At 35.3% G+C, this 22,397-nt stretch overlaps 1 protein-coding gene across 3 annotated transcripts in view; it reads right to left on the bottom strand.

The window, feature by feature from the left end:
- Positions 1-22,397, bottom strand: part of SCLT1 (sodium channel and clathrin linker 1) — a 217,658-nt gene that overhangs the window by 61,139 nt on the left and 134,122 nt on the right. For all 3 annotated transcript variants that reach the window (XR_015250225.1, XM_086704243.1, XM_086704244.1), the window contains 3 exons: positions 14,902-14,973; positions 7,384-7,458; positions 5,040-5,185 (listed from right to left, as the gene is read on the bottom strand). Coding sequence is in view for 2 of the 3 variants with exons in the window: in XM_086704243.1 (XP_086560369.1) it covers positions 5,040-5,185; positions 7,384-7,458; positions 14,902-14,973 (293 nt within the window). In the remaining variant the exon portion in view is untranslated. The remainder of the gene's footprint in view (positions 1-5,039; positions 5,186-7,383; positions 7,459-14,901; positions 14,974-22,397) is intronic.

The following is a 22,397-nucleotide window of genomic DNA, read 5'->3' as shown; positions in this document are numbered from 1 at the left end:
ACTTCAAGAGGATAAACTGAAGCTAATGATAAGGAAGGTGAAATAGATAATGATCAAAACTCCTTTACTACTTTGATTAACTCCATAGGAAGACACATTAGCTGTCTAGATTACTAAATTACAATAAGACCTATTTCATATTTTTCTGTTGCATGACTTAAAAATTTTTTTTATAAACTTCCAGCTCTACAAATCTCATTTTATCAGTTTTAATAGGTTATAGTTCTTGAACTTTCTCAACAATGGATTATTGGGTAACACAACCTTCAAACATGTATGTTGCTTCAATATGCTAACAACTTATATTCCTATCTTTTAAAATTTCTATCTTTTCAAACCCAGCTAATCAAATACTGTGAACATTCTCTGGTCAACAGGTGTCAGAGGAAATATATATAAGGTCCTTTAGTTCCGTATACTATAACTCTTTTTTCCTATTCAACTTTGGCTGATAAAGTTTCTAATGAAATGATGGATCTAGGAAATGATCAAAGGATGATAAAATCAGAAAGATGCTAAGATCAGAAATAATCACATATTTTATTTTTCCTTTTCAAATTTTGATGTAAATTTTAGTTAACATACAGTGCAATATTGGTGTCAGGAGCAGAATTCAGTGATTCATCACTTACATGTAACACCAAGTGCTCATCATAACAAGTGCCCTCCTTAGTATCCATCACCCATTTAGCCTATCCCCCACCTGCCTCCCTCCATTAACTCTGTTTATGCTCTATCTTTAAGGGTTTCTTAGGGTTTGTTTCCCTCTCTCTTTTTTCTCCCTTCCCCACCATGTGTTCATCTGTTTTATTTCTTAAATTGCACGTATGAGTGAAATCATACTGTATGTCTTTCTCTGCCTGACTTATTTCACTTAGAATACACTCTAGCTCCATCCACGTTGCTGCCAATGACAAGATTTCACTCTTTCTTATGGCTGAGTAACAGTCCATTGTATATATGCTGCCTCTAATTTATCCACTCATCAGTCGATAGGTGTTTGGTATCTCTCCACAGTTTGGCTATCGTTGATAATTCTGCTATAAACATCAGGGTGCACATATCCCTTCGAATCAGTATTTCTGTATCCTTTGGGTAAATGCCTAATACTGCAATTGCTGGATCGTAGAGTAGGTCTGGAAAAGAGTATGGAGGTTCCTCAAAAAGTTAAAAATAGAACTACCCTACAACCCAACAACTGCACTGAACAATGTTTATTCATTTTTGAGAGAGACGGAGAGAGAGCACATGCACATGAATAGGAGAGGGGCAGAGAGAGGGTGACAAAGGATTCAAAATGGACTCTATGCTGATAGCAGAGATCCCAACGTGGGGCTCAAACTCACGAACCCTGAGATTATGACCGGAGCTGAAGTTGGATGCTTAACCAACCAAGCCATCCAGGCATCCCTCCTGTGATAGTTTTTGACTTAAATTCTATTTGTCTGATATAAGATACTCCTGCTATCTTTTGGGCACCATTCGCATGGAATATCTTTTGCCATCTCTTCATTTTCAGCCTATGTGTTTCCTCAAGTTTAAAGTGACTCTCTAGTAGGCAACATATAGTTGGATCTTATTTTCTAATCCATTCTGTCACTCTGTCTTTTGATTGGATGATTTAATCCACTTAAATTAAAAGTAATTACTAATAGGTAGTAACTCGTGATTTTGTTGTTTTCCATTTTGTAGTTCCTTTGTTCTTTTATTCCTATTTTAGTTGTCTTCCTTTGTGATTTGTTGAATTTTTGTAGTAGCTGCTTTCATTCCTTTCTCTTTACCTTTTGGATGTCTAGTACACATTTTTTTTTTTCTGATTAGCATGAGACTTACATAAAACGTCTGTTATGAGTCTATTTTAAATTGGTAACAATTTCAATCACTTTTATTTCTCTCTCTCCTCACATTCTGTGTTATTGATGACATACTTTACATCTTTTAAATTTTTTTTTTTCAACGTTTATTTATTTTTGGGACAGAGAGAGACAGAGCATGAACGGGGGAGGGGTAGAGAGAGAGGGAGACACAGAATCGGAAACAGGCTCCAGGCTCTGAGCCATCAGCCAAGAGCCTGACGCGGGGCTCGAACTCACGGACCGCGAGATCATGACCTGGTTGAAGTCAGATGCTTAACCGACTGCGCCACCCAGGCGCCCCGACATCTTTTTATATTGTATATCAATTATCACATTATTGTACTTCTTGTTATTTTTAATAATCTTATCTTTTAGCTTCTATACTAGAGTTAAAAGTGATTTATGTAGTACTATTATGAGTCTTAGAGTATTCTGACTTTGGTAATATACTTTCCTTTACCAGAAAGTTTTATTCTTTCACATATTTTTGTTTCTAATTAGTATCCTTTTAGTTCCATTTGAAAACTCTAGCTTTTCTTATACAGCAACTCTAATAGTGATGCACTCCCTTTTGAGCTTTTGTTCATCTTAGGAAGTTTTTAATCTCACTTTTACTTTTGATGGACAACTTTGCTGGGTATAGTATTCCTGGTTTGCACTTTTTTTTCTTTCAGTACTTTGAATATATCATGCCACTTTCTCTCTGCTAAAAAGTTTCTTCTAAGAAATCCATTAATACTTTTATTGGGGTTGGAGGGAGTCCCATGTATGTGATGAGTCACTTCCTGTTTTAAAAATTCTTTTTTATTTTTGGCAATTTGATTATAATGTGTCTAGGTGAAGACCTCTTGATGTTGAGCCTTTCTGTGATTCTTTGAGTGTCATGGATCTGGATGTTCAATTCCCTCCCCAGATTTGGGCAGTTTTCTATTATTATTTCTTTACAAGCTTTCTGTTCCTTTCTCATTCTCTGCTCCTTCTGGGATTTTCATAATGTGTATACTAATTCACTTTAAGATGTCCCATAACTCATGTAGGTTTTTTTCAGTCTTTTTCATTCTTCTCTTTGTTCCTCTAACTGGATGATTTCAAATGACCTCTCTTCAAGCATGCTGATTTTCTTCTGAATGATCAAGTCTGCTACTGAAACTCCACAGAATTTTACAGTTCAGTTCTTCAGCTCCAGGATTTCTGTTTGTTTCTTTTTAATGGATTCTACTTCTTTGTTAAACTGCTCATTTTGTTCATGTAACATTTTTCTGATTTTATTTAGTTGACTCTGTTCTCTTATAGCTGAGTTTCTTTTTTTTTTTTTTTTTTCAACGTTTATTTATTTTTGGGAGAGAGAGAGACAGAGCATGAACGGGGGAGGGGCAGAGAGAGAGGGAGACACAGAATCGGAAACAGGCTCCAGGCTCTGAGCCATCAGCCCAGAGCCCGACGCGGGGCTCGAACTCACGGACCGCGAGATCGTGACCTGGCTGAAGTCGGACGCTTAACCGACTGCGCCACCCAGGCGCCCCTAGCTGAGTTTCTTTAAGACGATATTTTAAATTTTTGTTAAGCAGTCCATGGATCACCATTTCTTTTGGGTCAATTATCAGTTTCCTTTATTAGTTTATTAGTTTCCTTTGATGATGTCATATTTGCCCAATTCTTTCTTGGTATCTGTGTATTTGAAGCAGATTCCTCTTCTAGTCCTTACAGACTGAAGGAGGAAGACTTCCTCCTGCCAAGTCCCATAGCTGATGAGGCTGCTTCTGGGATTGTGGTTGAGCAAGGCTGAAACCATGTCATGTGACTACTGCCAAGTTCATGTTTGGCAGGCATGTAACCAAGGGCACTGTCAAGTGTTTTGTCCAGTGAGTTCCTAAAGGTGCTCCTGTCATGCCACTGAGCTGGTCCATATGTGCATAGGACTGTTTCTGGACTGTGGTAGAGTGGGACTAAAGCTGGGTCACAAAACTACTTCACAGATTGTAGTCAGTTCTGAGGTCAGTGGGTCTGTAACTGGAAGCATCTATGGGTGTAGCTTGTGCTGAGTCTTTTGGGTGGTTGGCTGGACGCCTAGCCATGAAAGACTACCTCAAACTGTGGTACAGCAAAGCTGGATCCATGTCTTATGGTTTTTGCTAAGTCTGCAGTCAGGTCTGTGGTTGGTAGGCCTGTGACTAGAGGTGTGGCCAGGTGTGACTTTTGCTGGGTAACTGTTAGTACTCCCAGAACTGGGCTGGTTCTGGGTGGCAGGGTTGCTTCCAGACTACAGTAGAGTGGAACTAAAGCCAGGTTGCAGGGACAGTAAGGTCTGAGTTTGGCAGGCCTGTTATCAGAAGCACTCACAGGCATGGCTTCTCCTGAATCCCTAAGTGGAAGAGGCTAGGTGCAGGACTGTCAACAAGCAGGGCTAGAGCCAAGTCCACATGTAGATGGGGCTGCTTTGGCCCACAGATAGGACCATAGTATATGCTGGCACTGGTGTGTAGGCCTGCCTCCCTGTTTTGGGGCTCCAATAGTGATTTGTAACCTCCTACCTGGATCCCAAAGCTTTCACAAAGGCACTTTTGTCCAGGGATGCCTTTCACATATTTGTTTCTGTGGAGGGATATGGGCTGGGTACCTCCAATTCATTCCACTATATTGCTGACAGTATTCATCTTTATTTTTAAAATATCTATCAAACATATTCTGTAACAGATTGAGATTTCATGCAATTCAAATTAAGTTTTACTGTATTAAGTAACACTCTGGCAGGAAAGGTAGAAAATTAGTTGGAATGGATATACCAGATTATAAATTTACCATTTTAATAGACAATGTAATAAATAAACATGAAGGATTATTATAGAATATTCAAAAAAAAAAGAAATATAAGTATAAACTGATTATAAAAGCAATAATTGTAAGGAAGCTACTGCAATAGCTTAGTTAGTATGAAGAAAAACCCAATCTTATAAGCATTCTATTTAACTGCCAGAAAGGAGAAATTTGATATAAATGGTATAATACTGTTGAATCTTTTCTTCTGAAACAAATTAGTTTTCAGAAATAAGCTTGAAAAAAATTCTATTTGGTGCTAAATTTTTTGTCCCAACATATATATAAGTCCTATTTAAGAAAAGTAAAGAATCTGTCAAAAAGTATGTGAATTACAAAAATGTTAATAGAAAATATAAAATAACTTACTTTATTTCAAGTTGTTTTATTTTATTTTCTGCTGTCTTAAGTCTTAGCTGAAGATCGTCTTTTGAACGCTCTGCAACCAGGCATCTTTGGTGCATTTCCTCTAGTTTTCTGTAATCACTTTCATTTACTCTGCCTTCATGGTAAATCTGCAAAAGAAGCTTATATGTACTACCTTACAGAAGAAAACTGTCTTAACAAATTATACAGTGTAGAAACTGAAGTCAATGGATAAATAAAAAACCCATAATCATGTGTTCATCTGTTCCCATTGTAACACACTAAAACATATCAATAATTTTGGTGTTTCATATTTATAAAATAAAATGTTGAAAACTGACATAATTGCTTATTTTTTGAACTTGTTCATGCTTATGCTAAACTATTCAAAAAGTTTTATTAATGTGCTGTATCATGCTGACTGATTTGTGAATACTGAACCACCTTGCAACCCAGGAATAAATCCTATTTGATCATGGTGAATGATTTGTTTTTTTTAATGTATAGTTTGGATTCAGTTTTGTCATTGAGAAAACTTTTTCTCTTTTTCAGTGGTGTCTTTATCTGGTTTTGGTATTAGGGTAATACTGGCCTCATGAAATGAATATGGAAGTTTTCCTTCCTTTTCTATTTTAGGGAATAGTTTGGGAAGAATAGGTATTAACTCTTCTTTGTTTGATAGAACTTCCTGTGAAGTCATCTGGTACTGGGGACAGTTTCAATATTTTAAAAAGAAATATAAAATAGTTGAAATAAAAAAAATACTCTAAATGTCACCACTTAGAGATAACTGTTTTGATTCAATTGTCTTGAATACCTTTTAAGAAAATTCTATATTCTGGTATTAAAAAATACAGACATATGCTATGGAGCAATGAGTAGAACTATCTGAAAGTGACTTCAGAATCTTACTCTGGTTTAACTAGACAATGATCTAACTGAAACGGGAGTTCCTCTTTCCCCAACGGGAATGACTGTACCCAAGCTCAGCTTCTTATAAGACTAAGCTTCCTACCACGACACAGGGGTTATAACATCCCAAGAAGTGTGAAGTTGCCAGGTGCTAAGCAGCTCACATTTTCAGACAAATCCCACACAAGGCTATCCTCTAAATCCAGACTGCCTGGCCAATAACCTGTATCTTCTTCCACTGAAAAGACTGCTTTGCCAATCCTACTCTATAAAAAGGTAAAATATCAGCAAGTTAATGTCCCACTACTAAAATACAGGCCTATAGTACAGTCCCAGCAGTGCTTTGACTTCAGCACACTTGTTTGTGGGACAGTGGGAGAATTAGGGACCTGTACCTTCTCTTTACCTGTTGTCTTTAGTATTGTAAGTTTTACATTTCCTCAATTAAGCCTATTCCTTACTCTATGCCATGTAATATTAAGAAATTCATCCCAGCCCTGGTGTATAGCAGGTGGCAATCTAAATGGGATCTATACCTATTCCATAACATATAGTAACTCAGAAGGAATCAACCTTGCAGGAGAAAGATGACCATAAAGGTCCCACTTGGAATATGACATGTATGCTATATGCTGCTTTGTAAAGGACTCATTTACTATCTGATGTCATGATCTTTTTATGTCAATAACACATATATGTCACATGCTTTTTACTGATTGCTAAGTTTACTGATTTTCTTTATGCTATGTAGCACAGCATGTATGTACTCTTCTTTGAAATTCAAAGTCTGACTGTAACATTTAGTATTTGTTAACATTAGGTAACTTACTTAACCTCTCTACAAAAGTTCCTAATGCACCACTTAAAATACCGTATATTCTGCACCAAGTGTAGTCTCCATTTTTTCCCAAGGTATTTTACAAGAGTGGGATATTTACTGATGATAAAAAAGCTATCTAAGTAAGAAACAAATTTTAAACTACACACTTCTTACAGTATTTTTTCATAAATATCATTTGGGTAATATTTTTCTACTTACAAAATAAAAACCTATACTTTTAAAAGGTTAAAATCAGAGCAATGTTGTAATTTTCTGGTTATACATATTTGTATTTATAGATGGCCTGAACCCAATAAAAGTTGGCATAGAATTTAAAAACACAAGGAAGATGAAGTAAAATTTACTACTGGAATAAGGTTTAATCAAGGATAGCTACTTCAAAAAATGTACACCTTTAAGTAAAAAGTACAAGTACTATGGCCACTCTTATAAAGAAATGTATTCAGGCAATACTAGTATTTAAGTACAGATTCTGAATATATTCCAGGTAAAAACACTCACTTATAATATAGGGATTGCTAGTAGGCAGTGTGATGAAAGCAAACAGTAATAGTGAATATCTGCAGTTGAGTTTAGGTATTTTTTCCTTTTTACCTTTTCTAGTTCTTCTTCCACTGCTTTTTTCTCCCTAATGGCTCGTTCAATTTGGCTTTGTTTTTCAGCACACTCCTATAAATTCAATTCATATTGTAAATAAATATGTTTGTAAAAACTTAAGAAAAAAATGGGTAAAATGATTTGTTTGTAACAAAGAAATACCAACAAACAAATTCTTGTTTGTAACAAGAATACCACACTTACCCTATCAACAGAGCATGACCATATTGATTATTAAACAAAAACAAAAAAACCTCAATCTTCAAAGAGCTGCCTATCTCAGGATTTCAGAAATCGCCTCCAGCACAGAATGTCAAGGAGTTCTAAGTAAACATACTAAATGGGTGACAGAGGTTGAGGGATTCCAGAGAGAAAAAAATAAGACCCCTTTCTCATATTAGTTGTATTCATACACTCATATCACGTATTTTAATTTCTTAAAAATGTTATTTATTTTCAGAAGGAGGGGGAGGGAGAGAATGCATGCGTGAGCTAGCAGTGGAGGGGCAGAAAGACTGGGAGAGAAAGAGAGTACGAAGCCCAATTCACAAACCATGAGATCGTGACCTGAGCTGAAATCAAGAGACCTCTTATCACGTATTTTAAAAGGAAACACAGAACTGGGCAGTGACACCATATCCTGAGGATAACCTGTGGCCTAAAATGTACATGGGTATATAAATTCAAAAATTTTTTTTGGCAAAACTTATAAACAGCCAACGTACATAGTAAATTTTATTAACATGATCATTAAACATTTCTGCTCATGAGGCACCTGGGAGGCTCAGTCGATTAACCAGCCAACTTTGGCTCAGGTCATGATCTCGTGGTTCATGGGTTCGAGCCCCGCATTGGGCTCTGTGTGGACAGCTCAGAGCCTGGAGCCTGCTTTGGATTCTGCGTCTCCTTCTCTCTCTGCCCTCCCCTGCTTGCACTCTGTCTCTAAAATAATAAATAAACATAAAAAAATTTTTTTTTAACATTTCTCCTCAAAAGGCTTTAATCAGTAAAACTGAGCAAGCATATCAATCAGTTGATAAAATTTAATATTTTGCAAATGAGACTAAACTAAAAACAACCTTTAAAATGACTGGCTCCTCACAGCTATTTGTTTTTAACTATTTATTTATTTTTGAGAATCAGTGTGATTATTTTCTACTAATTGTAGATTATGCTTTGGATGAACCCGCTTACTGTCAGTACACTAGTAATTAATATTCAACTATCTTTAGCATAACTTTATTTTATTTTTTATTTTAAAAATGTTTATTTATTTTGAGAGAGCATGTGCACCTGTGAGTGGGGGAGGGGCAGAGAGAGAGGGGGAGAGAGAATCCCAAGCAGGGATGGATCCCATGACTTGAGCTGAAATCAAGAGTTGGACGCTAAACCGATGGGGCCATCCAGGTGCACTCAGCATAACTTTATTTTATGTAAGTACTGTATATCAAAATGTTTTTAAATTTTGAAATAAGCTTCTAAATTGTGAATTCTGATTATAATGAAGATCTTAACCCTATGTTACAAATCAGATGATTAATCTAAATTATCTTTCATTAAGCTAGAATTATTAGTGCACAAGAAATGAAACTTTAAACATTCCATATATATTCATATAGTAAGTCGCTAATCTATGAAAAGGTAGTTTTATGGTGTGATATTTGGGATTTCTTCTATGTTGATATGTGATTTTTAATAGACTATTTTTAGAGCAGTTCAGATTCACAGAAAAATTGAGAAGTCAGAGATTTCTGCTATGCTTCTTGACCCCATAATATGCAAAGCCCTCCCCTATTTTCAACATCCCTCACTGTAGTTATACATTTGTTAATACTGAGGAACCTATAATGACACAACCTTATCACTCAAAGTCCATAGCTTACATTAGAGTTCACTCTTGGTGCTGTTCATTTTGTGAGTTTGGACACATTTATAATGATATGTATTCACTACAGAGTAGGTACAGTGTCCTAAAAATCCTCTCTGCTTCACCTATGCCTATTTATCCCTCTCTTCTCCTTAACTCCTGATAACCGTCAGTCTTTTTACCCCATAGTTTTGCCTTTCCAAGAATGCCATACGGTTGGAATCAAACAATATGTAGCCTTTACAGACTAGCTTCTTTCACTTAATAATATGTGTTTACGTTTCCTCCATGGTTTTTTTCATGGCTTGATAGCTCATTTCTTTTTAGTGCTAAATAACTGTCTGAATGTACCACAGTTTATCCATTCACCTAACTAAAGGACATCTTGGTTGCTTCCAAATTTTGGCAACTGTGAAAAAAGCTGCTATAAACATCCATGTTGAGTTTTTTTGTGTGGACATAAGTTTTCAGCTCCTTTGGATAAATACAGAAGAGTGTAATTGTTGGACAATATGTTAAGAGTATATTTAATTTTGTAAGAAACCATCAAACTGCCTTCAAAAGTGGCCATACCATTTTGAATTACCACCAGCAATGAATGAGAATTCCTGTTGCTCCACATTTTCCCCAGAGGTTGGTGGTATCAGGGTTCTGGATTTTGGTCATTCTAACAGGCACATCTGGCACATACTTGATGTAATGAATGGCACCTCATTATTATTTTAATTTGCATTTCCATGGTGACATATGATGTGTAGCACCTTTCTGTATGTTTATACGCCATCTGTATATGTTCTTTGGTGACGTGTCTGTCAAGGTCTTTGGTCCAGTTTTTAATTGAGCTGATTTCTTACTGTTGAGTTTTAAGAGTTCTTCATATATTCTGGATAACAGTCTTTTGTCAGTTATGTCTTTTGCAAATATTTTCTCCTAATCTGTGGTTTGAATTTTCATTCTCTTGACTATCTTTCACAGAGCAACTTTTCATTTTAATGAAGTCCAACTTACCAATTGTTTCTTTCATCAATCGTGCCTTTGATATTATATCCAAAAATTCATTACGAAACTCAAGATCATCCAGGTTTTCTTCTATGTTATCTTCTAGGAATTTTATAGTTTTGCATTTTACATTTAGGGTTGTGACCCATTAAAAAAAACTTTTTAATGTTTATTAATTTTTGAGAGACAGAGAGGCAGAGCATTAGCAGGGGAGAGACAGACAGGGAGGAAGACAAAGAATCTGAAGCAGGCTCCAGGGTTTGAGCTGTGGGGCTCAGAGTCATGAGCCATGAGACGAACTGAGCCGAAGTCAGACACTTAACTGACTGGGCCACCCAAGTGCCCCAGGAATGTGACCTATTTTGAATTAATTTTTGTGGAGGGTGTGTCTGGATTCATTCTTTTACATGTGAATGTCTAATTGTCCTAGCACCATTTGCTAAAAAGACTTATCTTTGCTCCACTGTCTTGCCTTTGCTTCTTTGTCAATGATCAGCTGACTGTATTTATGTGGGTCTATATTTTACTCCATTCTAGGTTGTTTTATTTCATTTATTTTATTTCATTGATCTGCTTGTCTATTCTTTCACCAAGATCACGCTATCTTGATTATTATAGCTTTAGAGTGAGTCTTGAAATCTGGTAGTATTAGTCTCTGACTTTCTTCTTCTCCTTCAGTGTTGTGTTGGCTATTCTGGGTCTTTTGTCTCTCCAGATATACTTTACAGTCAGTTTGTCAATATCCACAAAACAACTTACTGAGATTTTGACTGGGATTGCACTCAATCTATGGATCAGGCTGTGAAGAACTGACAATTTGACTGAGTCTTCCTATCCATGAACATGGACTATCTCTTCATTTATCTACTTCTAGTTTGATATCTGTCATCAGTTTTCCTCACATAGACTTTGTATATTTTGTTAGATATATATCTAAGTAATTTTTTTTACATGCTAAGGTAAATGGCACTGTGTTTTTAGTTTAAAATTCCACTTGTTAATTGCTGATATGTGGGAATACAATGGACTTTTGTATATTAACTCTATATCCTGCAACCTTACTATGCTATGATTGCTTCTTTCTTTTTGGTTGAATTTTTTGGGGTTTTACTTTTATTTTTTATTTTAGAAAGACAGCACACAAGCAGGGAAGAAGGACAGAGGAAGAGAGAGAGAGAGAGAGAGGGAGAGATTGATTTTTAGGCAGGCTCCATGCTCAATGTGGAGCTTGACGTGGGGCTCAATCCCATGACCCTGGGATCATGACCTGAGCCAAAATCGAGTCAGATGTTCAACTGACTGAACAACCCAGGGCCCCCCCACCCCCACCACTTTTTTTTTGTTTTCTACATAGATAATCATATCAAATTTCTTCCTTCCCAATCTATGTAACTTTTATTTCCATTTTTAGTCAAATGGCATTAGCTAGTACTTCCAGGATGATGTTGAAAAGTAATGGTAAGAGGTCACATCACTGCCTTGTTCCTGATCTTAGTGGGAAAGCTTCTGGTTTCACAGCTGTAGGCTTTTTGTAGATATTCTTTATCAAGTTGAGGAAGTTCCCCTCTGTTTCTAGTTTACTGCAAGTTTTTATCATGAATGGGGATTGGATTTTGTCAAAGCTTTTTCTATAGCTGCTTATATGATACCCATGTGATTTTTAATGTAGACATTAGTAACAAGGTTGGATCACACTTCTGAATCTGGAGAACGGCATATAAATAATGGTATGTTATATACTATGCATCTCTCTCTACCCAATTCACCATTTCACTGCCCAATGATGACAAAAAAAAAAAATATTTGGTTAACCTCAAACAACAAAGTTAAAATTAGATAGAAAAGTTGAACCTTTCTAGAGAAATATACTAATTCTATTAAAAATTCACAGTAATACTAAAGCGAGTATTTAAAATTACTATTATTAAAAAGCCTTCATGAATATTTACTATTAATCACCACCAACATTCCTACCTTTTGGGCACAATATGACCAAATGATAACTAGATATTTTTTCAAGTACTCATGGAGTATTTCCAAAATTATACCCTATAGTGTACCATAAAGAAAATCACAACAAATGTTAAGAATCAATATCATATAGACTATAATCTATGGCCTCTATTTAACTAGATTAGAAACCAATAATAAAAAGATATCTAAATACCTATGCACATGGAGATTCAAAATTAGACTTCTAAAAAATTCACATATCCAAAAAAGATCATATTGAATTTTTCATTTTACTTGTATAAAATTTGGGCATTTATAACCAGTCTTTTTACTATTTGCTGTAGATTAAAGTTCATTTTATTTATTTATTTATTTATTTATTTATTTATTTAGAGATCAGGGGAGGGGAAGAGAGAGAGGAGAGAAAGAATCTTAACCAGGCTCCTCAGCACTGTGAACCTAGAGTCCAAAGCAGGGCTTGATCCCCTGAACTGCAGGATCATGACCTGAGTCAATATCAAGAGTTGGATGCTTAACCAACTGAGCCACCCAGGCGCCCCACTATTTACTGTAGGTTAAAAATAATCTCTCCTATTTGGCAGAGTTAAAACCTTGAGTTTTCTTAAGAGAAACTGTAGGAGAAATAAAAGCTGTGTTGCTCTCCAAAGGGAGACATGTGGGTAGAGAGAGACTGGTTCTGGCCTTTTCTTAAACCTATCAAAAAAAATCTGCACACTAACTTAAAATACAGGTTTTTTTTCCTTCCTGCAAGCATAACTTAGTTTGGGGTTAGCTAAAGTATGCTTAACCTCCCTCCTTGACTTCATGTTTATGGTCCAGCTGATAAAATTGGTATTTAAGAATATAAATCAATAGCCAACATCAGGTTATTATGTCTCAAACTATAGTGTGAGTTTCTGAGTTACCTGACAAAATCTGCTTTTTAAAGTAGTTGAACATGTCCTCCTTCAAACATATTTCTCAATGTTTGATATTTCAAACACTTTTCAGTTATTCAGGACAGTTCCCCATGGAATCAACATGACATCACATAATATTTAATATCTTTAGAAAAATCCACTTAGCTATGTATTATAATTGTTTCACTATAAATCCTAAGAAATAAGTTTTTTGCTTGAAATTGAGTTTACACAGCTCTGGTTGTGTAAACAGATAAGAATTATTTTTAAAAGCCCTGCAGATCTTATCCAACACACATTCATTCCTTTGGGAAAACAGAAAGAGATAATGTTCTTGTCCTTCCAGAGTTTACAAGCCATTAAATGATCCTGCACTGGGGAAAGACTTTCTTCTAGCTACGAATCTACTCAAAGCTAAACCAGTCCCTGTAAGACAACAAGCAAAATAGCAAGGTAATAGAAGAAGTAGTGAAACTTGAAAACAACAATTAATTAGACATGACTATTTGGCCACACTGCATCCCATTAGTTTTACTTAATGTTCCTACATCCTTAACACAAATGACATTAAACAAAAAGTAACACTGGTTTCTAGTCTATTACTCTCAGGACCTGTACACAAAGACTAAAGTCTCAAGATGTACATTACAGAGTTTGTAGAATGTGGAAAAAGATCTGTTCTTTCCTTCAGAATTGTTTAAATATTAGTCAATAAGTATTTATTAAAATACATACTGGGAAAACACTGTGCTAGGCAATGAAGATAAAAGAAGGCATAAGACTTTTCTCCTTCAAGGTGTTTATAATATAATTGGAAAGATAAGATTTGTATAAAGTAAGAGAAAAGGAGAGTGAGGGAAGAAGATGGGAGATGGAAAGAGAACTAACATAATGTAACATATTTATTACAAGACATAAGTTGTTGCTAAGTTTTGTAGGCAGCATTAAAAGTGAGGTAGAGATTCAGAAAGGATTAGAGTTTGTGAAGTGGAAAATATCTTCCCAATCTCTAAAAATTCTTGTACTTTCATTCCCCTATGAGCAAGGTTATTAAATTCCATTTCATCATATCTTAATGTTAAATTTACATATTTAATCTCACCTCTATCGAAACAAGTATTTTTTTTCCTTTCTCCTCTTTGCCTATTTATCCTTCAGTACTCTATCTCTTTTGGGAAGCTTGTCTTTCTTCTATCCCACTGATATATATACTTTCTCTTACTTTCTACTTAATCTCCCAGATGAAACTAGCATGTGTTAGCAGCTGCAGATGGGTGCTTCATAGCATGCTGTGCATTGTCAAAAAAAAAAGTAATAGTAAAATGTGATAAATGCCATCCATCTGTCCTCCTAGACCATAGGCTCCAAGATTACAGTTAACATGTTTATCTTGATTTTTAATCTTTTCCTAGAATCTAGCATAGTTCCTGGCTTAGTATCTTCTGAATGAACAAGAATGTGCATTACAAGACACATTAAAATGTATCCTGGCTTTAAAATAAGCAATATTCAGGGTCGCCTGGGTGGCTCAGTTGGTTAAGCTTCCAACTCTTGGTTTTGGCTCAGACCACGATCTCATGGTTCGTGAGATGAAGCCCCATATCATGCTTTGTGCTGACAGCATGGAGCATGCTTGGGATGTTCTCTCTATCTTTCTCTCTCTACCCCTCCCCTGCTCTCTCTCTCACCCTCACTTTCAAGGTGAGTAAATAAACATTAAAAAAATAAGAAAAATAAAATAGATAATATTCAGAAGAATATAGTCTTCTAACCTACCATTTGAAGGGCTGAAAGTTCTTCTGTTAGTCGAGAAATCTGTACATTATACTGTTTTCTTGTGCTTGCAACCTGTAATTAAGACATTCATAAATTGTTTAGATTCACAAAAATTGATTAATACCCAATAAAAATATTTAGGATAATTTTGAGAAAAAAATAAAACTTTTATGGCATAAAAAATAAATAACCACCTGAGTATTAAAGAGTCAAGAATTATTTAAAAAAAATTTTAATGTTTATTTTTGAGAGAGAGAGAGAGAGAGAGAGACAGAGTGTGGCTGGGGGAGGGGCAGAGAAAGAGGGAGACAGAATCTGAAGCAGGCTCCAGGCTCTAGGCTGTCAGCAGAGAGCCCGATGGGGAGCTGCGAGATCATGACCTGAGCTAAAGTCAGACACTTAACTGACTGAGCCACCTAGGTGCCCCTAAAGGGTCAAGAATTTATCACAACAGTGGAAGGAGAGTGAATTTCTATGAAAACTTACCATATTTGAAGTGAAAACTGGCAACATTTCAAAATATTTACTTATTAATCCCCTTATAGGTATTAAGTCATTATAGGTTAACATAAATAACATTTTATGAAAAATAAGTTCATTTTCCAAAATAAAAAATTTTCTAGAAAAATGTTATTATTTTACATTTTTGTAAATTTCCTTAATGTTTGAACAGGGGACAGCCAGATTCACATTATCTACTTCTGTGTTCAACCTGTTGTGTTGCTTACCATCAGCCTCTGGAAAACACCACTGTATACTCATCAGAGAACGAGTATGAAAAAAGAAAACAGTAAACTATAATTATGAAAGTAGGTGTGACCTTCCAGATTCTCTGAACAACACTTTAAGAACTGGTGCCATAGAGCAAGTCAAGAGAAAAACTGAATTACACACTAAAAATGTAACTAGTAACTTTTAAGGCACTTTTGTTTTATAAGAAGAAAAATATTTTCATATTGCATATATTTCAGTATAAAGTAAATTACTTTGTGAGAAAAACTCTTATTTCAATTAACATTTAAAATACTTCAGAAACAGTATGACTTATGTGTACAAAATATTTTGAAGAATTAGTTACATCTCATCAAGATGACTCCTATGACAGTATATTTTTCTAATTAATAACTACTCATACTTTTTAAAAAGACCATGAAGGAAGGAGGAATTAAGATGGCAGAGCATCATGGAGATCCTGAGCTTGTCTTGTCCTTGAAACACAGCTAGAACAGCACCAAACTATTTTGAACGCCTAGGAAATTGTTTGGATGATTAATGCAACAATCTGCATAACTTGAGTTTGTCCTTAACCTATAAGGGAAGATAGCTCAGGGTTGCAATAAACCTATATACAAGAAATTTTGCAGGCCAAAAAGGAGTGATATATTCAATGTGCTGAATTGGAAAATTATGCAGCCAAGAAATCTTTATCCAGAAAGGCTGTCATTCAAAATAAAAGGAGAGATAATGAGTTTCCAAGACAAACAAAAACTAAAGGAGTACGTGACCACTAAAGCATCCCTGCAAGAAATTTTAAGAGGGACTCTGAGTGGACAAAAGAGAAAACAAAACAAAACAAAGATCAAAGCAACAAAGACTAGAAGCACCAGGGAACATTACCAGAAACAACTCTATAGGGAACACAAGGGCACTAAATTCATATGTTTCAGTACTCACTCTAAATGTCAATGGACTAAATGCTCCAATCAAAAGACATAGGGTATCAGAATGGATAAGAAAACAAAAGACACATTTATATGCTGCTTACAAGAGACTCATTTTAGACCTAAAGACACCTACAGATAGAAAGTAAGGGGATGGAGAACAATCTATCATGCTACTGGTTGTCAAATGAAAGCTGGAGTAGCCATACTTATATCAGACAATCTAGACTTTAAAATAAAGCCTGTATCAAGAGATGAAGGAGGGCATTATATCATAATTAAGGGGTCTATCCATCAAGAATATCTAGCAATTGTAAACATTTATGCTCCAAGTGTGAAAGCACCCAAATATGCAGAAAATCAACAAGGAAACAATGGCTTTGAATGACACACTGGACCGGATGGTTTAACAGATACATTTAGGGCATTTCATCCTAAAGCAGCAGAATACACATTCTTCTTGAGTGCACATGGAACATTCTCCAGACTAGATCACATAATGGAACACAAATCAGCCCTCAACAAGTACAAAAAGATCAGGATCATACCTTTCATATTTTCAGACCATGAGTTTGCTATGAAACTCGAAATCAACCACAAGAATAAATCTGCAATAACCATGAACACTTGGAGATTAAAGAACATCTTACTACAGAATGAATGGGTTAACCAAGAAATAAAAGAGGAAATTAAGAAGTACACAGAAGCCAATGAAAATTAAAACATGACAGCCCAAAACCTCTGGTATGCAGCAAAGGTGGTCATAAGAGGGAAGTACATAGCAATCCAGGCTCTCCTAAAGAAGGAAGAAAGGTCTCAAATACACAACTTAACTTTACACCTTAAAGAGCGGGAAAAAGAACAAATAAAGCCCAAAACCAGCAAAAGAAGGGAAATAATAAAGATTAGAGCAGAAATCAATGATATAGATTGAATCAAAGAAACAACAGATCAACAGAACCAGGAGTTGGTTGTTTGAAAGAATTAAGAAAATTGATAAACTCCTAGCCAGATGGATCAAAATGAAAAAGGAGAGGAGAATGAATAAGGCGAACGAAAGAGGAGAGATCATCACACCAGAGAAATACAAACTATAATAAGAGAATATTATGAGCAATTATATGCCAACAAACTGGTCAATCTGGAAGAAATGGAAAATTTGAATAGACCCACAACCAGTAAAGAAATTAAATCAGTAATCAAAAATCTCCCCAAAAACAAGAGTCCAGGGCTGGAAGGCTTTCCAGGGGAATTCTACCAAACATTTAAAGAAAAGTTAACACCTATCCTTTAAACCTGTTCCAAAAAATAGAAATGGAAAGAAAACTTTCAAACTCATTCTACAAGGCCAGCATTACCTTGAATCCAAAACCAGACAAAGACCCCCTACTAAAAAGGAGAACTACATACCAATTCCTTTGATGAACATGGATGCAAAAATTCTCAACAAGATACTAGCAAACCGGATCCAACAATACATTAAAAGATTTATTCACCACAATCAAGTGGGATTTGTTCCTGTGATCCAGAGCTGGTTCAATATCCATAAATCAATTAATGTGATACATCACATAAATTAAAAAAAGGGTAAGAACCACATGATCCTCTCAATAGATGCAGAGAAAGAATTTGACAACATACAGTATCCTTTCTTGATAGCTGTTAAGAAAGTAGGGATAGAAGGAACATACCTCAAGATCATAAAGACCAGATATGAAAGACTGACTGCTAATATCATCCTCAATAGAGAAAAACCGACAGCTTTCCCTCTAAGGTCAGGAACGTGACAAGGAGGCCCAATCTCTCCACTACACTGTTATTCAAAATAGTGTTGGAAGTCTGAACCTCGGCAATCAGACAAAAAAAAAAGAAATAAAAGGCATCTAGATCAGCAAGGAGGAAGTCACACTTTCATTCTTCGCAGACAACGTGATATTTTATGTGGAAAACCTGAAAGACTCCATCAAAAAACTGCTAGAACTGATCCAGGAATTCAGCAAAGTAGCATAATATAAATTCAATGTACAGGAATCACATTTCCATACACCAATAATGAAGCAACAGAAAGAGATAACAACAGGGAATTGATCCCATTTACAATTGCATGAAAAACCATAAACATCTAGGAATAAACTTAATCAAAGAGGTGAAAAATCTATACACTGAAAACTACAGAAAGGTTATGAAAGAAATGGAAGAAGACACAGAACAGTGGAAAAACATTCCATGCTCGTGGATTGGAAGAACAAATATTGTTAAAATGTCGACACTACCCAAAGCAATCTACACATTCAATACAACCCCTATCAAAGTAACACCAGCATTCTTCACAGAGCTGGAACAAACAGTCTAAAATTTGTATGGTACCAGAAAAGACCCTGAATAGCCAAAGTAATTTTGAAAAAGGAAACCAAAGCTGGAGGCATCACATTTCCAGACTTTAAGCTGTATTACGAAGTTATAATCATCAAGACAGTATGGTACTGGCACAAAAACAGACACATAGATCAATGGAACAGAACCCAGAACCCAGAAATGGACCCACAAACGTATGGGCAACCAATCTTTGACAAAGCAGGAAAGAATATCCAATGGAAAATAGACCATCTCTTCTGAACAGTGTTGGGAAAACTGGACAGCCAAATGCAGAACAATGAATCTGGACCACTTTCTTACACCATACACAAAATAACCTCAAATTGGATGAAAGAATTAAACATAAGACAGGAAGCCATCAAAATCCTAGAGGAGAAAACAGGCAACAACCTCTTTGACCTCAGCTGTAGCAACTTCTCACTGGTCTCCAGAGGCAGGGGAAACTAAAGGAAAAATGAACTATTGGGACTTTATCCAAATAAAAAGCTTCTGCACAGCGAAGGAAACAATCAGCAAAACTAAAAGGCAACCGGCGAAATGGGAGAAGATATTTGAAACAACATATCAGATAAAGGGTTAGTATCCAAAATCTATAAATAACTTATATCAAACTCAACATCCAAAAAACTAATAATCCAGTGAAGAAATGGGCAAAAGACATGAATAGATACTTTTCCATAAGAGAGATCCAGATGGCTAACAGGCACATGAAAAGACGCTCAACATCACTCATTAGCAGGAAAACACAAATCAAAACCAAAATGAGATACCACCTCACGCTTATCAGAATGGCTAAAATTAACAACTCAGGCCACAACAGATGTTGGCAAGGATGTGGAGAAAGAGGAATCCTTTTGCACTGCTGGTGGGAATGCAAACTGGTGCATTCCCTCTGGAAAACAGAATGGAGGTTCCTCAAAAAATTAAAAATAGAACTACCCTACGACCCAGCAACGGCACTACTACATATTTATCTGAAGGATACAAAAATGCTGATTCAAAGGGGCACACGAGCCCCTTTTTTTATAGCAGCTCTATCAACAATAGCCAAAGAATGGAAAGAACCTAAATGTCCATCCACTGATGTATGGATAAAAAAGATGCAGCATATATATTCAATGGACTATTACTCAGCAATCAAAAAGAATGCAATCTTACCATCTGCAACAAGGTAGATGGAACTAGAGTGTATCATGCTAAGCGATGTAAGTCAGCCAGAGAAAGATAAATAGGACACAATTTCACTCATATGTGGAATTTAAGAAACAAAACAGAAGAACATAGAAGAAGGGAAACAAAAATAAGATAAAAACGGAGAGGGAGGCAAACCATAAGAAACTCTTAAGTACAGAAAACAAACAGGTTTGCTGGTGGATAGTTGGGTAGGGGGATGGGCTAAATGAGCAATGGGCATTAAGACGGTCACTTACTGGGATGAACACTGGGTCTCGTATTATTATATGTAAGTGATGAGTCACTAAATTCTATTCCTGAAATTATTACACTATGTGTAATATACACTATTACACTATGTGTAATATACACTATGTGTAATAATTTGGATTTAAATTAAAAAAAAAGGTCGTGAGGAATATTGATACTGATGCTATCATCGGTAAACATATGATCAACAAAGATTTTTGGAAATATTCTAGATCTTATAATAGATTATTTCTAAAACATGATGTAAACCTTCTTTAGAACACTTATAAAATTGACATATATTTTATTTGGTTAATTAATAGAAGTTATTTTTCTGAAGACCTGACAAACATATGTGGGTCCATTTTAGCTCTATTTTAGATTTTGATGTAAACTTTGCCTATGAATAATTGTATAAAGGATCAATCCATCCTATTTATGGGTCAGTGATAATCATAGTTACTATTTACAGAGGTTTGATGTGTTAATGACTACTTAGAGCAGTGTGTTATTATCTGATTCTCACCAACAATCTGCTTAAGTAGTCAGTATCTTCATTATAGATGAGGAAGATCAAGGCACAGAGAAATTAAGTCATGAAGGTTTTTAGAATATACAAGTTTTGGTTTCTATAAGGTCAGTCATGTCTGCTTGTCTCTCTCTCTCACAATTTTTTTTTTTTAATTTTTTTTTCAACGTTTTTATTTATTTTTGGGACAGAGAGAGACAGAGCATGAACGGGGAAGGGGCAGAGAGAGAGGGAGACACAGAATCGGAAACAGGCTCCAGGCTCTGAGCCATCAGCCCAGAGCCTGACGCGGGGCTCGAACTCACGGACCGCGAGATCGTGACCTGGCTGAAGTCGGACGCTTAACCGACTGCGCCACCCAGGCGCCCCTCTCACAATTTTTTAAAAGTGTTCTTTTTAGTATCTAGAAATGAATGCAGCTAGCATGAGGGTTTATGACCATAGTCATATATATATTTTAAAACATTTTTACAATAATGTTGATGACTTCAGCAAATTAAAGTATTCATACTTTAAAAAAGACTGTGTATAACTACTGAGACTGATGGTGTATCATCAATAAAATTATATGCTGCAGAGGTCATAGAAAATTTTCCGAGGTTGGTATCTGATAAAATATAATGTAAACCCTGCTATATGAGCAAATAACATGTTTCTGGAGGTAGTTTAATGTGGTTGGGGTTCAGAAGTCTGTAAAGGAACTAAAATCCCCTCTTACCCAACCTCACTTTCTTTATGTAAACATTTTCTTTTATAGTTTATGGATAGTAAGGATATCTATAAACTAAATAGTAAGACAAATTAACAAGAGACAGAAATAGAAAAGGACAATGATAGTACAAATACTGCCTAACAGGATGACTATAATTTTGATCACCAACTTTAAGCCATGACTTAAAATAAACAGAAAATCAAAATCAAAACAAGTATCAAATAATTTTTTTTCACAAATTAAGTTTTACTTGAGAGAGATCTGAGCAATAGCTTTTTCTGCATTTTAAAGAAATAAGCTATTGTCATATTTTGTTCAGTTTTATAGCCAGAACATAAATATGTGATAATTTATTCATTATATTTACTTTAGTTAAAAAAAAAGATACCACTTAAGTCATTAGATGTAAGTTATCCCCAATTTAACAAATTAATTCTACATATTTGGACAATTACAATACAGGTGAAAATTTTCAATCAAAAACATTAAAAATGTTTTAAAAGTATAAGGAAATACATATTACATGTTGTATAAAATCTTATTATAGTTTGTTTACAAAAATACCTATTCTTGAAATTCCACACCTGCAGAATTACAATATGTAGAAAGTGAAAGATTCCTCATTATTCTATCTTCCAGGCTTAACATTATTCAAAGATTCATGTATAGGTCTCCAGAATTTTTTGTTTCACAGATGGTTACAACATTTCTTTGATAATTTGCAATTAAATGAAAATTCAAAGGACAATGCTAAAAACAGTGCTTATCTCTGGGTACTGGAATTATGATTTTAATT

Source organism: Puma concolor, chromosome B1 (assembly GCF_028749965.1).
Source record: "Puma concolor isolate L17-30 chromosome B1, mPumCon1.1.hap2, whole genome shotgun sequence".
Taxonomy (NCBI): Eukaryota; Metazoa; Chordata; class Mammalia; order Carnivora; family Felidae; genus Puma; species Puma concolor.
The sequence above is the reverse complement of the archived record's forward strand: the minus strand, read 5'-3'. Positions and strand labels throughout refer to the sequence as shown.